Source organism: Schistocerca cancellata, chromosome 5 (assembly GCF_023864275.1).
Source record: "Schistocerca cancellata isolate TAMUIC-IGC-003103 chromosome 5, iqSchCanc2.1, whole genome shotgun sequence".
In the NCBI taxonomy this organism is placed as follows: Eukaryota; Metazoa; Arthropoda; class Insecta; order Orthoptera; family Acrididae; genus Schistocerca; species Schistocerca cancellata.
In genome coordinates this window covers 171,524,342-171,542,587 of record NC_064630.1, presented here as the reverse complement: position 1 = coordinate 171,542,587, position 18,246 = coordinate 171,524,342, and the positions used below count along the sequence as shown (strand labels likewise).

General features: G+C 39.2%; 1 protein-coding gene across 1 annotated transcript in view; it reads right to left on the bottom strand.

Moving 5' to 3' along the window:
* LOC126187433 (dnaJ homolog subfamily C member 22) overlaps positions 1-18,246 on the bottom strand; it is a 51,070-nt gene that overhangs the window by 19,333 nt on the left and 13,491 nt on the right. Inside the window, exons 3-4 of the mRNA XM_049928507.1 lie at positions 11,191-11,392; positions 4,182-4,449 (exon numbers count right to left, since the gene is read on the bottom strand). Coding sequence (XP_049784464.1) covers positions 4,182-4,449; positions 11,191-11,392 — 470 coding nt within the window. The remainder of the gene's footprint in view (positions 1-4,181; positions 4,450-11,190; positions 11,393-18,246) is intronic.

Sequence of the window (18,246 nt, the reverse complement as noted above, 5' to 3'; positions counted from 1 at the left end):
ATAACAAAAATATAATTTGAGTCAATTCAAACGAAGTGGTCCAATAAAAATTAAGTTGGTTGCTAGACCATTTTTAAATATTTTAATTTTTTGTATGTGACTGCCCTATATTTGAGAAGTTCAAAACAGTTAAAAAAAATTACCTTGCACCTTTACTGGACGGCAGCCAATTTCCTTTGCAGGCGCGCGATGATTTTTCAGTCTGGAGACATTAGCGAAATTCGAATATCTCTGCAATGGGTTAAATTACAACATTGCAATTGACATTGTTTTTAGAAAAGTGTCCTCTACAACATTGTTTATTACACAAAATACCCTGAATTGAAAAATAACCAGTCAAAAATGATCTTCAAGCTTGGTATACAAATTTTCAAAAATCCACTTTTTAGGCCCAAAAATAACAAACAATGAGTGATTTATGAGAGTCTATTTTTTCCTATAGTTAGATATCATACACTACTAGACTCATAAAGAGCAAGAACACTTACAAATGTTACCTTAATTTTTGAAATTTGAAAATTTTAATTTTTTGTAAAGTTCGAGGTTAGTTATCTCAGGTGGGAGTGAATATAAAAATATGATTTTTGCACAGTTTGTACACCTATATGATAGCAATGTACAGTAAAAATTTGAACACTGATATCTGACTGTGAACAAAGACACGAATTTACGAAAATGAGGAGATAATTCACATTACTCTACAACTGATCTTATGGCTGTTGCCTATTCATGTGTGATAATGGCAGGATATAATCAATTTTTATTGAAGTTAAGGTACTGAATTATACACAAAAAGTGGAAACATCACTGAAATTAACATTTATATTATTTTGGCACACTTAAAATAAATATTTTCAGTTAACATCCTTCGAGATGCGACTGTTCGTAAACCTGGTGATGAATGGTAAGAACACTTATTTCTTCATACAGCTTCTGTGATATACAATAAGACCTCCCAATTGCTGTGGTAAGTTCAAGCACTGAAAGTTTCCTTAAAACATTTTTCATTGGTATCCGAATTTTATCACTAGTAGATTTCTTGAATGATGGTCTTGGGCCAGCAGGTTGGGAAAAATGCACAAAAACATCATTGTTTTTCAAACTCATTCTTTCAACCTCTGCGAGCCAACACTGTCCATCATACACACATGCCACTATGTCATTCAACGTTAAAGACGGAGATGTAATTTTACTGACACAATGATCCTCACAAATTTCGGTTTCTGATGTTACATAGCATCGAACTAAGTTTTCTGCAATGCCATGGAATTTGTAGAAATGCCTGGTTCGTTTTATTGCTATACAGTTTTCAAATCTGGTTTGAAGTGTTGTTTTCATATGCAGAACCATTTCTTCTTTCTTGATCAGAAAATAGGTAATGCCTTTAATATTAACCTTGCAAAAGACATACATGCCCTGTACTGTGAGAATTTGGTCTGTGGTTGGTCTTTTTAGGCTGGCTTTACTTAATTCACGTTTTGTTGTACCTCCTACTCCATTGCATGCATTTTTACCATGGCAAAATGCAAAAAAGTGCCATTCAGCCTCCAACCCATAGTCTACTTTGTGGTTGCACAGATTTGAAAAATTCTTTTTGTTCTTACACTGACTACCACTTCCATCTGAAAAGTATATTAGCTTCTCAACTTTTATGTAATTTATTCCATACTTTTGAAACACATGTACAGCCTAAGTGTTGTGCTGCAAGTAGTCGTTTAGAATGCAAACTTCATCTTTCTCATTTTTAAAGTAGAGAATAAATGGATGCACTGTTGCATGGTCATTGACCCAGTGGTACACTCGTATTGCATCCTGAATCACAAATGTACAATTTTCTGCAATATCAGCTAGCACTATGTATTCAGTTTCATGAAGTTGTGCTTTTTGTCCTTCGAAAACTTATCATTTCTGCCCTGTCAGTTGTGACCCACTGTTTGAAGGTAATACGAGTCTGTCTGGCATTTCCTCGTCATATTCATGAAACAATTCAATAATGGTTTCCTTACCAGGGCATTTATTACACAAACTCATCATGCAGTCATAACTGTTAGTGTCACAGATCATTAAATCTAGTAACTCTTTGTAGTTAAGATCACTGAGCTTTGCACCCGCAATCATCAGTTTGACATTTTGATGATATAAACAAACACATATGGAGAGTGTACCTGAGGATCCAGCCAAAATACACCACTTAGGGCAGAGGTCACAAAATTTTGACCTTCCAATTTTGCATTCAAGATGAGAATTTTTGAAAGCTACGTAAAGTTCATTTAAATTTGACATAACTAGGCATTTCTGCTTTGTTACTTTAACCCATTTATAACAACTCTTTTGCTATCTTTGCAACCTGAACACATTCTACTGTTTTCATCATCTTCAAAAAAACTGCTGGATCTTTTTAATTGTTTCTTCACTTATACCTAGGCCTACTCCTTTCTTCTTTCCTAAAACTGGAAGGATGTCTTGCTCTTTCACTAATTTTTGGGTTAGTTTAACCAAACAATGAGAAACGTTAAATTCATGAACTATTTTATTCTCTTGATCATGAGTCAGGGAGCAAACTTGAAATTTTAAGTTTTTCCTTTTAGATGTCACTGGACACTTAATTTTTAATTTCTCTATTAAGCTGAAATATTCAGTGTCGGATGATGCTGGTGGTAGGTTCTCTTCTTCTTTAGAAACAATGTTGGTATCTGTATTATTAAAGTACGACTCCAAGTATTTTCTAATTTTGTCTGAAATTTGCTCTACCTTATTTTCAATAGCTGATTTTCTTTTTCTGCTATTTAATTTTATCATTCTTGAAGCAGGAGATACGTCTAACTTAGAACAAGCAAAATCCAATATGCTAATAGCTTCCTTATTAGGAATATAAATGTCATTAACAAGGTGACATGATTCTGGTTCTGGATTCACAACAAATACTTTTGAATAACAATTTGGGCACAGGGAATTTCCAGGAATCACATTACGTTTCACTTGGGAAGCTGTTTCACTCTCACATACCAAGGACAAATATTCAAGTTTTATTTCCCTCAAACCTTTAATAACAGATATTTTATGAACTTTAGTGGACAATGAAACAATAAACCTTTTAAACAGGCAACACCCATAAGATCAATTGTAGAGTAATGTGAATTATTTCTTAATTTTCAAAAATTAATATCTTTGTTCACAGTCTAATACCAAAGTTGAAATTTTTACAGTACGTTGCAATCATATAGGTGTACAAACTGTGCAAAAATCATATTTTTATATTCAGTCCCACTTGAGATAACTAACCCCAAACTTTACAAAAAAAAATGAAAATTTTCAAATTTCAAATATTCATAAAAAATTAAGGAAACATTCGAAGGTGTTCTTGCTCTATATGAGGCTAGTAGTCTATGATATCTAGCTATAGGAAAAAATAGATTCTCATAAATCACTCCTTGTTTGTTATTTTTTGAGCCTAAAAAGAGGATTTTTGAAAATTTGGATACCAAACTTTGGAGGTCATTTTGACTGGTTATTTTTGAATTTAGGGTATTTTGTGTAATAGACAATGTTGTAAAGGACACTTCTCTAAAAACAATCATGTCAATTGCAATGTTCTAACTTAACCCAGTGCAGAGATATTCAAATTTTCGCTAATGTCACCAAACTGAAAAATCATCCGGTGCCTACAAATAAATCCACCATCCAGTAAAGGTGCAAGATAAATAATTTTAATAAACTGTTTTGAACTTCTCAAATATAGGGCAATCACATATATATGATATAACATATAAATAAATATAAATAAAATATAGGGCAAATTAAAATATTTAAAAATAATCAAGCAACCATTACTGGACCACTTCATATAGACTGAGCCATTTACGCAATATCAGTTAAGGCTACAGTCAAAGAGTGTTGCAACTTTGCTTGAATAATCAATAACCAGTTACATAAATGATATCTCAAGTTCTATGACATTTTTAATGGTAGACAGACATATAAATGTCAACCCTAGTAGTCATGTAGTATTATACTAGCTCCCAATTTTTCTTAAAAAAATGTTGAAGGACTTCACCACACTCCAAACTAGAATCTTGAAACATACTTTTTGTAATTAAATTAGCAGCAACAATATCACTGGTAATTATGTTAACATCATAGTATTGTAACAAAAGAATTCAAATATTTGAAGAAAATTTTACCTTGTAGGCATTTTGCTCCCCATGAGGATCTGACAAGTCAACAACCAATTTCCATGTCTCATACCATCCATGATGCTGAGCAAAGTTGTATGTGTCTTTTAATGACTGTTTTAGGTCAGTCCATAGTGGAGATGTAAAAAGATGATGCAAAGCTTCATGCACTCTAACTTGTTCACCATTACTGTCTGTGAGTTTAGCATTGAAGTATATGTAGCTACACCACAATGACATATAGAGTGATAAACACAATGTGAACACTGTCAGCCGCCTGAGAAAAATAGAAAAGAAAATTATTACCATGGTGGACACACACACACACACAACACACACACACACACTATTTTATTTCACTGTGGATGGAAATAAGTAAGAATACAAGAAAGCAATCAATAAGAGCTGATCACATAACAGCATTATCATGGATAAATTACTGAAAACGAATGAAATTAGGGCCTCGCATAAGAACATAAAATGATGTGCACACTGTTTAGGGTTTCTGACCAATATAACATGTCACTAGACATGAAAACATTCAGGGTGTTAACTGATGTAATTACAGTTATAGCTATCATGGTTAAAATATTATGATGGGCCAAAGCTAAGATTCAGCTTGTCATCTTGGAAAATCGGATTTTCTGCTGGTAACCTGTGTTTTATGTTCACAATATTTCGATTACATAACTCGCCTCCTTCATCAGATGCTCCACGAAGCTGAATCCAGTGTGTAACGGGCCCAGTATTTATGCCTACGTGGGACTACGCACTCAGTCATCAGTCTGCGCCACACAAGGCTCTCCATCCAACATACGTGCCAGTCATTAGCAGCAACATAGCTGTTCAGACTGCTGTTTATTGTCAGTTAATAATTTTGTCATTTGACATATAATTCACAATGGAAATGGAGAAGTACAGACAAAAATTTCTCATGCTTAGATGTTCCTGTCCAGAGTAAGGCTGGAAGCACTTTTGATCATAGCACTTACCAAAAACCAATTCACACCAATCTATATCCGTGAGCCAGTGGCTGCCACTATCCAGCCCAGAAAAATGGTGTGCTCAGAACTCTGGTTCATCGAGCACAAACTCTTTTGGTTCCAGACAACTTGATAATGGAGAAAGAACAACTGGAGTCTGTGTTCTACAGGAATTGATATTTTTCCAGAGATATTCAGGAAGCTCTGCATCCTGCTTCTCTGGCAGGGAGTCAACAGCAGCAGCACAAGAAGAAGCAAAGAAGGCTTCTTTTTGCCATATAACGGACCAATATATGCCAAAATCAGCAGAATTCTTCTCAAATATAACCTCAAGAGTGTATTCTGCTCACCAAATTAGATTGAAGCTCTGTCAGGGAGTGTAAAGGATGATCTGGCCAAACAGAAACTGGGCATTACACATATCATGTCAATGTTGTATGTCAGATATCGGCCAGGCCACCAGAACCACTGACATCATGTATAAGGAGAACCAACAGCACACCAGACTCCAACAGGCTTCCAAGTCAGCTGTAGCAGAACATTGTTTAGATGAATCAATCCATGAACTACGATTATGTCAAGATTCTGATACAGATACCCAGAAACTGTGATAGTATTATTAAAGAATCGATCCAAATAAAGGTCACACAGTCTTACCAAACATGACATGAGATATCAACTCAGCTCTGCCTGGAATAAAGCAATTGTGACGAAGCAAGCTCGGACCTCTTATATCCTCTCTCGTTTTGTCATCTGCCTCCTTAACTTCATTTTATTTTCATTTTTGCAAAAGTACCATTAATGCGCATGAGTATAATTTGTGTTTCCATAAAAGAGAAACATTGGCCCTCAGTCTTAAGGAATATAGCACCAGGTCTAACTCTCTGCTTACTTTTGTGTATGTAATTAATTTCCTCATTTATTTTAACTATTCCTAGTTAATACCTTTTGCTACAGATCATTACAGGGTGAAATCAGTAATTGTTTCGGACTTAGATTCTACTGTTGACTTATAAAGAAATATAAATACTGTACTAATTATAAACATCTGGAAGAAGACCCACTATGATTCTTAAAGTATTTATTTGGCTCTATTCAAAAACATTAGCAAAGCTAGCCCTTAACTAAGTCCAAAATGATTACCAGGTTTGTCAAAAGTATTGTTTGTACAAAGATATCTGTTAATTTTATTATGAATAAAATAGAGGGAAACATTGCACGTGGGAAAAATATATATAAAACACAAGACACCAACCACTTTCTTGAATGTCTGGAATCCTTACCCAATCTGTTATCCCTGGAAACCATCCTTTTAACCATTGATGCCACTTCCTATAACACAAATATCCCGCACATCCAGGGCCTCGCTGCGATGCAGTACTTCCTTTCACGCCAATCACCTGCTACCCTACCTAAAACCTCTTTCCTCATTACCTTAGCCAGCTTCATCTTAACCCACAACTTCTTCACTTTTGAAGGCCAGACATACCAACAATTAAAGGGAACAGCCATGGGTACCAGGATGGCCCCCCTCTTATGCCAACCTATTTATGGGTCGCTTAGAGGAAACCTTCTTGGTTACCCAAGCCTGCCAATCCAAACTTTGGTACAGATTTATTGATGACATCTTCATGATCTGGACTCACAGTGAAGAAGAACTCCAGAATTTCCTCTCCAACCTCAACTCCTTTGGTTCCATCAGATTCACCAGGTCCTACTCCAAATCCCATGCCACTTTCCTCGATGTTGACCTCCATCTGTCCAATGGCCAGCTTCACATATTTGTCCACATCAAACCCACTAACAAGCAACAGTACCTCCATTATGACAGCTGCCACCCATTCCATATCAAACGGTCCTTCCCTACAGCTTAGGTCTTCGTGGCGAACGAATCTGCTCCAGTCCTGAATCCCTGAACCATTACACCAACAACCTGAAAACAGCTTTTGCATCCCGCAACTACCCTCCCGACCTGGCACAGAAGCAAATAGCTGGAGCCACTTCCTCATCCCCTCAAACCCAGAACCTCTTACAGAAGAACCCCAAAAGTGCCCCACTTGTGACAGGATACTTTCTGGGACTGGATCAGACTCTGAATGTGGCTCTCCAGCAGGGGTATTACTTCCTCAAATCCTGCCCTGAAATGAGATCCCTCCTTCATGAAATCCTCCCCACTCCACCAAGAGTGTCTTTCCGCCGTCCACGTAACCTTCAAAATCTCTTGGTTCATCCCTATGAAATCCCCAAACCACCTTCCCTACCCTCTGGCTCCTACCCTTGTAACTGCCCCCGCTGTAAAACCTGTCCCATGCACCCTCCCACCACCGCCACCTACTCCAGTCCTGCAACCCGGAAGGTGTACATGATCAAAGACAGACATGTGTGAAAGCACCCACGTGATTTACCAACTGACATGCATACACTGTGAAGCCTTCTATGTGGGAATGACCAGCAACAAACTGTCCATTCGCATGAACGGACACAGGCAGACAGTGTTTGTTGGTAATGAGGATCGCCCTGTGGATAAACATGCCTTGGTGCACGGTCAGCACATCTTGGCATAGTGTTACACCGTCCGGGTTATCTGGATACTTCCCACTGACACCAACCTATCAGAACTCCAGAGATGGGAACTTGCCCTTCAATATATTCTCTCTTCCCGTTACCCACCAGGCCTCAACCTCCACTAAATTCAAGTTGCCGTCCCTCATACCTCACCTGTCATTCAACAACATCTTTGCCTCTGTATTTCCACCTTGACTGACATCTCTTCCCAACCTCTTTGCATTTACATGTCTGCCTGTGTCTGTATATGTGCAGATGATTGTTTGTGTGTGTGTGTGTGTGTGTGTGTGCGCGCGCGCGAGTGTATACGTGTCCTTTTTTTCCCCCTTAGGTAAGTCTTTCCGCTCCCAGGATTGGAATGACTCCTTACCCTCTCCCTTAAAACCCACATCCTTTCATCCTTCCCTCTTTCCTGATGAAGCAACCATGGGTTGCGAAAGCTAGAGTATTTGTGTGTGTGTTTGTGTGTTTTTCATTTTATTGTGTCTAGCAACATACCAGTGCTTTTTCATTTGGTAAGTTAAAGCATCTTTGTTTTTATATATGTTAATTTCATTATTTCAACAAATAACTTGGCGTAACCTTTATGGTAGAAGCAACCGGTAAAAAGGAATTTTTTGATGTACCTAGTTAATTGAATGAGTTATGTCTTAATTGTCATTTCTGTAACTTAAAACATTGAACATTGTATAGTTTCAGTGCCTATTATTGTGAGGATATATAAAGGACCTATTTTTGGTTCCGAGTCAGTCAGTCTACGGCCGATTTTCAGACGTGAAACATGTACTGGTTAGATTAACAACAATGCATCAGCTTAACAGTGGGGTAAGTGTGACACAAATAGGCCGTGTGTTAGAAAAATTAATGACAATGTCTGTTTAATTTATTTGAATAATACGTACCGTATTATTCTGCAAGAAATGTGGATGTATTATTCAGCAAGAATTATGAACTGTGTGGTTAGGTTTTTACTGTTTATAGATGTTCAATATCAAAGTATTGTAGCAGTATGCTGATGTTGCCTGAAACCTATTAATGAGGTTTATCGACATTTACCAATAGTGAACTGGCCATATAATTGTGCAATATTGGGGGATTGTGAACAGTGAAAGTAAAGAACTGTGAAACACAATTGTGCAACTGCCAGCTAAATTATTTAATTTACAGTAGTCGGTGTTTAACTCCCCCCCCCCCCCCCCCCCCCCCATTTTTCAGTGAGTATAACAATGTAGCAGGTCAACAGTGAGGACTATCAACGAAGAAATAAAGCAGACGAATGTCACACAGTCTATCTCCTAATGACGCAACGTCCAAGCACTGAGCAAATAACTTTGGAAATTGTGACAGACCACATTATCCACCAAAACCAACATAGAATGCACAGATGGTGGTACTTCAGATAGCAAAACAAGTACCTGAGGATGGTCATTTCAAGAACGAATGGCAATTTGAACAGCAGCAGCTAGAAAACAATCCAATAGTCACTCCAAGTTGTTGTGGACCTCAGATGAGCACCTGATGCAATCAACTACAGTAATAGAACACTATAGTGCACAGCACTGCTTAAATGGCGGCAATCAGAAGACTGAACTCCCAGTACAACTTGGAAGTGGTATGGAACGTCAGATGACAAAATTACAACAGCCAAAGAGAATGTGCGCAACAGTCAGAAAAGCAACAGCTAGAAAATAATATGGTTGCTGCTACTGGCTGGCGAGTAATTCAGACTGGCGGGGCGTGGACCAATGACGGAGTGCCTAGCCCCACATAGGCATAAATACTGGAACTGTTCCACAATGGATTCAGCCTTATGGAGGACTTGATGAACACCGCGAGTTATGCTATTGAAATATCGTCAAGAAGAACATGGATTACTGGCAGAAAACCCAATTTTTCAAGATGGCAACACCTCACTGGGAAAGCCTGAAAACCTACATCAGAAGAGCCAACTTGTTTCACCAAGTTTACGAATAGCTTAAGACACAATGATGAACATAGAAATATTCCTTTTTCGTTAAAAACTTTTGCTGGCGCACACAACAACTCACAAAAGTTTAATAGTAATCAGATGAACACAAGAGGTATGCTAGAAGACAAAAACAATTACACATTTTTATGTATTACATGAGGGACCTTTAATCTACACAGTCATTGCAACTTCAGCACTTTGGATATTGTGAACAAGACTATGCACACAACCTGCATAGAAAAGCGGCAGTCAGAATGCTCTGACTACATATGCAAGTTAGCACAGGTTTTTTGAGTAAAAATTCAGAAAGGTTCTGCTAGGTAGTAATTATGAAAGGAAGATGTTAAGGAGTAGTCTAGGGTTACTAGTACTCTAAACTTCATTGAATGGTTCAGCTCCTCATATGAAATGTTGCATCTTAATTGCTAGGTGTGCAGTGTGCACTGCATTGTGTGTGCGATTACTGTAATTTTAACATATCTAAAAATGGACATGATTTATGTAGTAAGAATTTTGACTACCCAGTTCTTATGACATCCAGATAGATAGATACAGAGAGAGAGAGAGAGGGGGGGGGGGGGGGGGGGATGTTCGTAGAATGGATAATTATGACCGGAAATACAACTGAAGCACATAATGAATTATGATACTTGAATAGTACTGTAAATGATGACACCATGTATCTAGCATATATTAAAAGAATAACCACAATGACAACATATACACTTAAATTCCATAGAGAATTTAATTTTTTTACAGTCATTCTCTTCCTTTTTGTCCTCTTTGCACTGATCTGCCACGACTGTGGCCCATAGTCTTGATCATACCAAAGCATTATCACAGCTGCACTCATCTGGACATGCACAGCAAGAAACTGCCAACAATTTGTCAATCCCATAAGATTCTTCTGCATCGCCCAATCAGCATTTTGATCAGGTGCTCATAGATCAGAAGGAATCTTTTATTGTTAAAGACATCACTACCCAAGCCAGTAAAAATTTTTACCAATGCCAGAGGCAAATGCAGTTGTTGTAAAGCATTTCGTACAAGGGTGGCTCGTAGGCTTTACACTACACCTTCACATAACCACAGATCAACAAGAAATGTTCAAATCTATGTTCACACAGAACTTTGATACTGCTACTGCAAACAAAATGTTTTGAGGGCTATAGCCTACAACATAGCCACATATGACATTGCAGAGCAATTGTGCCACCAGTTCACAACTGTGCTCAAGGGGCAGGGCACAGAACACAGGGTCAACAAGTTGCTCATTGATTCTGCAGGGACTGCACACATATTTAAGAAAAGAGTATTATAATTTATCAGTAAGAAAAGGAAAGCATCAGCAATAGATATAGAGCAGAACAGTTATCCCACTGCCTTTCCTGTATAAAAGGAGTGGTTGATACACTTTCCATAAAATTAACAGATGGTTCCTAAGGTGAAAAAAATATTCTAACTTATCTCTGATTTAAGAAAAATAATGTTTCACAGTTACCTGCAAAGAGACCTCCTCTTGTGTGTCCTCCTCCATTGTTTGGATTTATTATCAAATGCTGATGCTGATAAAAAAGTCATTGTAGTAAGCCATGTGGAATCATCTGGAAAGTATGTTCGGAAAGGATATACTGCAAAGGCTGCGGCTAGTGCCCACCATATTGTTCCTTTCTGTCGCCCAATATTACCCACAGCCCAAACACCTGTCAATGAATAGACACCAAAATATTGAGAATGTAATGGTGACAAACTCAGAACAAAAAAATGCACAATAAAATGACACAAAAATGATAGTGTACAAGTGGGAAGACATATGGCATCCTTACAAGCCAATGAAGCTGAAAAAGAACATAAAGAACAAAATAAAATGACATCATCTTTACAGAACGACAATTATATGAAAGGTAGTCTGATATGAATTGTCCTGTGCTATTATGTCCAATAACATAGCTGCCAACCTTCAGAAGAGGCGGTTATTACCGTATTTACTCGAATCTAAGCTGCACCTGAAAAATGAGACTCGAAATCAAGGAAAGAAATTTTTCCCGAATCTAAGCCGCACATGAAATTTGAGACTCGAAATTCAAGGGGAGAGAAAAGCTTTAGGTAGCACCTCCAAATCGAAACAAAGTTGGTCCATTGTAATATGAGACAATTTAGGTCGAATGAATGACGATACAGCTACAGTAGTTTGGTTCGAGTCGTAAGCTTAGCAGTTAAGCTTTACCAGGTAGCCATTGCTACGCGTCAGGCGCTCTGTCCGTATTTATACGAGTACCCTTCATTTTTCAAGTGCTTTGTCTGGTTTGAATTGATTGCTTATTTTTCTTTGATCCGATAAGTGCCGTTCTCTTTGTTATAGGTGTATACGTCACTCTAAGCTGAAAATGCATTACTATACTGTGTCATGCATTGTTTGTCGTATTCTGATAATGAGTGTTCACGACCTGTCGCTCGCGGCAAGGCTTGCTTATGTGGGCGCTACCGCCGCTTACAAAAAAAAAAAAAGAGAGAGAGAGAGAGAGAGAGAGAGAGAGAGAGAGAGAGGAATCGTCATATTAGCGAAACAATGGCAAGAGGCTGCTATTTGTTGTTATTTACACTGCTGCTTTCTTCGATAATGATCAACGAGAACCAAATAATAAACTGCGTATGATAAAAGATGTTCTGAACTAGAGTTTAGCGAAAATTTTTCTCTGTTTGTAAATCTTTGCAACGCCTCTTTAGTACATTACTTTCTGCACAAAAATTAGAGTCATCTTAGATTTAAAAATCTAGTCAATTGCCGTGCTTCATTTCTGACTGTATCACTATTAGGCATAAGAATAATACGATATAAACATGACATGATATGTGTATTCTTCCGCGTTTGCTGTTGTCTCACTTGACTCTCTCTAGTTGCGTAGACAGGATTTAAATGAGATAGCAGCAAACACAAAAGAATACATGGCAAAATATTTATATTCGTATTATTCTTATGGTGAAGAGAATACTGCATGTGATTCACAATTCATAAAAGTTCCCATTAGCAACCGTCTCTTCTCACAGGTAGGAAAAAATTCAGAACATAGAATTGGCCATATTGACAAACATCGCAAACAGTCTTGCCAGTCGGATTTTCGTAGTACATTGAAAAGCTGCTACATTCAAAGATGAACAATACTGAATTTGTATTTACTTCATTGGATGATGTATTAAAATGCAGTGGTCGAAATTCGAGGCGTAGAAAAAGGCTCGTGTTCCACCTTTTTTTTTAAAAAAAAATTTCTTTACTGACGCAGAGGTTTTGGAGCCTGTGTAGCGCTACATGTATTCGACGGCAGAAGTTAGTTGTGGCGGCACCTACCAACATATTTCAGAACTTCCGCTTACTTTGCACTTGATTCTAAGCCGCAGGCAGTTTTTTTGGATTAAAAAAAAAAAGTGCGGCTTAGATTCGAGTAAATATGGTAATCACATGGCAAATATGGAGGGGACCAAAGGAGCCATCCCCCCAGAACATTTCGTAAATAAGAAGCCTGATTTAGCTCTTCAGGCACTACATTTCACACACATTCTGATCCTAAATAAAGAAGATTTTCCAGGAAAAAGAATTGCAAATGAAAAGATCAGGTTCAATGGAAAAGGCTAAAAATTTGTTTAGTTAACATCAAGAGTGCTGTAGAAATAGTTTAGTAATTTTCAAATACTACAGAATCAATACACATATCTCAACTAAAAAGCAGTGTTTTTTAATTCTAAAAAGATAAATAAAATCACTGAACACACATAATGCACAAAATAACTGAAAATATCATCAGTCTATAATAAATTATGTCCGAAAAATTTTTTAAAAGCTTTAAGGAGACGGCCGTTCCTATAATAGCATCAGTGTGGAGTGTAACACTAAGTACGGATGAACAGAGGAGCTGCACGTCTTGTCACTTCACATGTTAATAAAAACTGCAGCAGCTTACAGACAAATGCCTTGAACCTTGTGACGTCACTTTATACGAAAGCAGTTTTATTCCTATCCTTTCAGTTGATATGAACAGAACGAAAAAATTTTGGCGTCACTCAGCATAACCATCTTAGTATGCCGTGGCGATGAAATCGTTTGTCGACACATTTACTACATACTCAGGAAGGAAACCATTACCATCTGTTAACACACTTTACTAGCAAATGATTAGTAAAAGGTGAACAGTAACTATTCTGATTTTTTTTTGTAACATCAAATCGTAAAATGTTGATTTCGTTATCTTTTAGTAACTTCCCTAACTCCATAATTAAGGTGACAAATCTGTAACAATTTGGACATCCGTAATAGTTGGCAGCCATGCTACAAGCATGCAACAACACTGTGCCTCCTGGAGAAATCAGACGAAAGTCTACCAGTACTCTAACAGAGAGTGTACAAAATGGAACACACAAACAGGAAAACCTGAGACAGCTTTTGATAGGGGAAAAACCTCCCAACACTATTTTTAAGGCTTAATATGGGAAACAAAGAGAAAATGAATGCATCATACAAGTGTAACCTTTATCACATTACAGCATTTTGGAAATTTTAAAGAGTTCGTTTAAAAGTAAGATTTATTATTTATTTGATAGTTTGTTTCCTATGATGAAATATGATATCAGGTAAGTGTCAAAAGAGTATTTCACTTGTTTACAATTACTAAATGTCTTGCGGTAGCCTCCTCGCTTCCCACACATGGGATCCCGGGCTCGTTTCCCAGCGGGGTCAGGGATTTTTCCCTGCCTCGAGATGACTGGGTGGTGTTGTGTCACACTCATCATCATCATTCATCCCCATTATGGTCAGAGGAAGGCAATGGCAAACCACCTCTGCTAGGACCTTGGCCAGTATGGCGGTGCGTATCTCCCGCATCATCCCCTACGCTCCTCGGAGTATGGGACATCATCATCATTATCATCATCATCGTCATCAACATCAAGTCACATAATTACAATGGATTAGCCAATGGAAGTTTACTACAGATGCAATAAGTGAGTCAGATCACATCAGAACTTAATTGGGAATGGCAATAAAGCCACAAAAGCTGAGGTACAGAATATTAAACTTACTGCAGCTAGTCTGGACTTTTCTTTTTCACTACTGGGGAAAATCAGTGACATGTTATTGAAAATTTTAAGGAGTATGTAACTGGAGTTATTCAAGGAAAGTAACTACTCAGAAATAAAGGTGTATTCATAGTAGCAGGTAATTTATTTTAAAAGTAAATTGGCACTTTTGGTATCAGTAGCAGTGGACACAAAACTATTTAATTATTTTGAATTTCCTACTGATTATACTGGGTAGGCACAGTGATTAAACACTAGAGTTATTCACAAGGTACATGGTTCAGAACTGTGTGCAATATCCTGATTTAATGGTTCTGTTGTTTTGCGAAATCACTCACAGCAAATGCTTTGATGTTTCTTTACATGATCTCAAAAGTGTTATAATGTGAAGACTTGCTACACCATACTACCTTCTTTTGTTCACCTTTTCCCTTTGCCTCCCTTTCTTTCAGTCATGACATTTTTTAATCTAATGTAGAAGTGAGTAGGAGACAGGGGCTGGTAGAAATTAAGACATGTGTGTGAACTATTTTCATTTAAAAAAAAATATATAACCCACTGCACTGACAGATTCATTCTACTCTTGTGTTCATAATTAATTGCACACAAATATATGTAGCCTATAGTTTGTAAAACGTTGGGTACCTAGCAGTATCAAACAATGGAAAATCCAGAATAGAATGTGAAACCACACTGCCACAGTGTGTGCGTCTTGTCTGTGTGTGTCTTCTATTGTTGATGAAAGCCTTAATGGCCGCAAGCTTTATTTGTGACAGTCTTTTTGTCGTATCTATCTGTGACTCGGCATCCCCACTATATGGTGAGCAGTAACTTTCCTTTTCATAATATTGTGCCTAGTAGTATGTATGACTGACCAAGATTCTTAATCAAGAATAAATTTTGGGATAAGTAAATAAAAATAATTAAATATGGTTATAATAGAAGGAAACATTCCACGAAGGAAAAATATATCTAAAAACAAAGATGATGTGACTTACCAAATGAAAGTGCTGGCAGGTCGACAGACACACAAACGAACACAAACATACACACAAAATTCAAGCTTTCGCAACAAACTGTTGCCTCATCAGGAAAGAGGGAAGGAGAGGGAAAGACGAAAGGATGTGGGTTTTAAGGGAGAGGGTAAGGAGTCATTCCAGTCCCGGGAGCGGAAAGACTTACCTTAGGGGGAAAAAAGGACGGGTACACACTCGCACACACACACACATATCCATCCACACATATACAGACACAAGCAGACATATTTAAAGACAAAGAGTTTGGGCAGAGATGTCAGTCGAGGCAGAAGTGCAGAGGCAAAGATGTTGTTGAATGACAGGTGAGGTATGAGTGGCGGCAACTTGAAATTAGCGGAGATTGAGGCCTGGTGGATAACGGGAAGAGAGGATATATTGAAGAGCAAGTTCCCATCTCCGGAGTTCGGATAGGTTGGTGTTAGTAGGAAGTATCCAGATAACCCGGACGGTGTAACACTGCGCCAAGATGTGCTGGTCGTGCACCAAGGCATGTTTAGCCACAGGGTGATACTCATTACCAACAAACACTGTCTGCCTGTGTCCATTCATGCGAATGGACAGTTTGTTGATGGTCATTCCCACATAGAATGCATCACAGTGTAGGCAGGTCAGTTGGTAGATCACGTGGGTGCTTTCACACGTGGCTCTGCCTTTGATTGTGTACACCTTCTGGGTTACAGGACTGGAGTAGGTGGTGGTGGGAGGGTGCATGGGACAGGTTTTACACCGGGGGCGGTTACAAGGGTAGGAGCCAGAGGGTAGGGAAGGTGGTTTGGGGATTTCATAGGGATGAACTAAGAGGTTACGAAGGTTAGGTGGACGGCGGAAAGACACTCTTGGTGGAGTGGGGAGGATTTCATGAAGGATGGATCTCATTTCAGGGCAGGATTTGAGGAAGTCGTATCCCTGCTGGAGAGCCACATTCAGAATCTGATCCAGTCCCGGAAAGTATCCTGTCACAAGTGGGGCACTTTTGTGGTTCTTCTGTGGGAGGTTCTGGGTTTGAGAGGATGAGGAAGTGGCTCTGGTTACTTGCTTCTGTACCAGGTCGGGAGGGTAGTTGCGGGATGCGAAAGCTGTTGTCAGGTTGTTGGTGTAATGCTTCAGGGATTCCGGACTGGAGCAGATTCGTTTGCCACGAAGACCTAGGCTGTAGGGAAGGGACCGTTTAATGTGGAATGGGTGGCAGCTGTCGTAATGGAGGTACTGTTGGTTGTTGGTGGGTTTGATGTGGACGGACGTGTGAAGCTGGCCATTGGACAGGTGAAGGTCAACATCAAGGAAAGTGGCATGGGATTTGGAGTAGGACCAGGTGAATCTGATGGAACCAAAGGGCCTCACTGCGATGGAGCACTTCCTTTCACGCCGATCACCTGCCACCCTACCTAAAACCTCTTTCCTCATTACCTTAGCCAGCTTCATCCTGACCCACAACTTCTTCACTTTTGAAAACCAGACATACCAACAATTAAAGGGAACAGCCATGGGTACCAGGATGGCCCCCTCGTACGCCAACCTATTCATGGGTCCCTTAGAGGAAGCCTTCTTGGTTACCCAGGCCTGCCAACCCAAAGTTTGGTACAGATTTATTGATGACATTTTCATGATCTGGACTCACAGTGAAGAAGAACTCCAGAATTTCCTCCAACCTCAACTCCTTTGGTTCCATCAGATTCACCTGGTCCTACTCCAAATCCCATGCCACTTTCCTTGATGTTGACCTTCACCTGTCCAATGGCCAGCTTCACACGTCCGTCCACATCAAACCCACCAACAAGCAACAGTACCTCCATTACGACAGCTGCCACCCATTCCACATTAAACGGTCCCTTCCCTACAGCCTAGGTCTTCGTGGCAAACGAATCTGCTCCAGTCCGGAATCCCTGAAGCATTACACCAACAACCTGACAATAGCTTTCGCATCCCGCAACTACCCTCCCGACCTGGTACAGAAGCAAATAACCAGAGCCACTTCCTCATCCTCTCAAACCCAGAACCTCCCACAGAAGAACCACAAAAGTGCCCCACTTGTGACAGGATACTTTCCGGGACTGGATCAGATTCTGAATGTGGCTCTCCAGCAGGGATACGACTTCCTCAAATCCTGCCCTGAAATGAGATCCATCCTTCATGAAATCCTCCCCACTCCACCAAGAGTGTCTTTCCGCCGTCCACCTAACCTTCGTAACCTCTTAGTTCATCCCTATGAAATCCCCAAACCACCTTCCCTACCCTCTGGCTCCTACCCTTGTAACCGCCCCCGGTGTAAAACCTGTCCCATGCACCCTCCCACCACCACCTACTCCAGTCCTGTAACCCAGAAGGTGTACACAATCAAAGGCAGAGCCACGTGTGAAAGCACCCACGTGATCTACCAACTGACCTGCCTACACTGTGATGCATTCTATGTGGGAATGACCAGCAACAAACTGTCCATTCGCATGAATGGACAC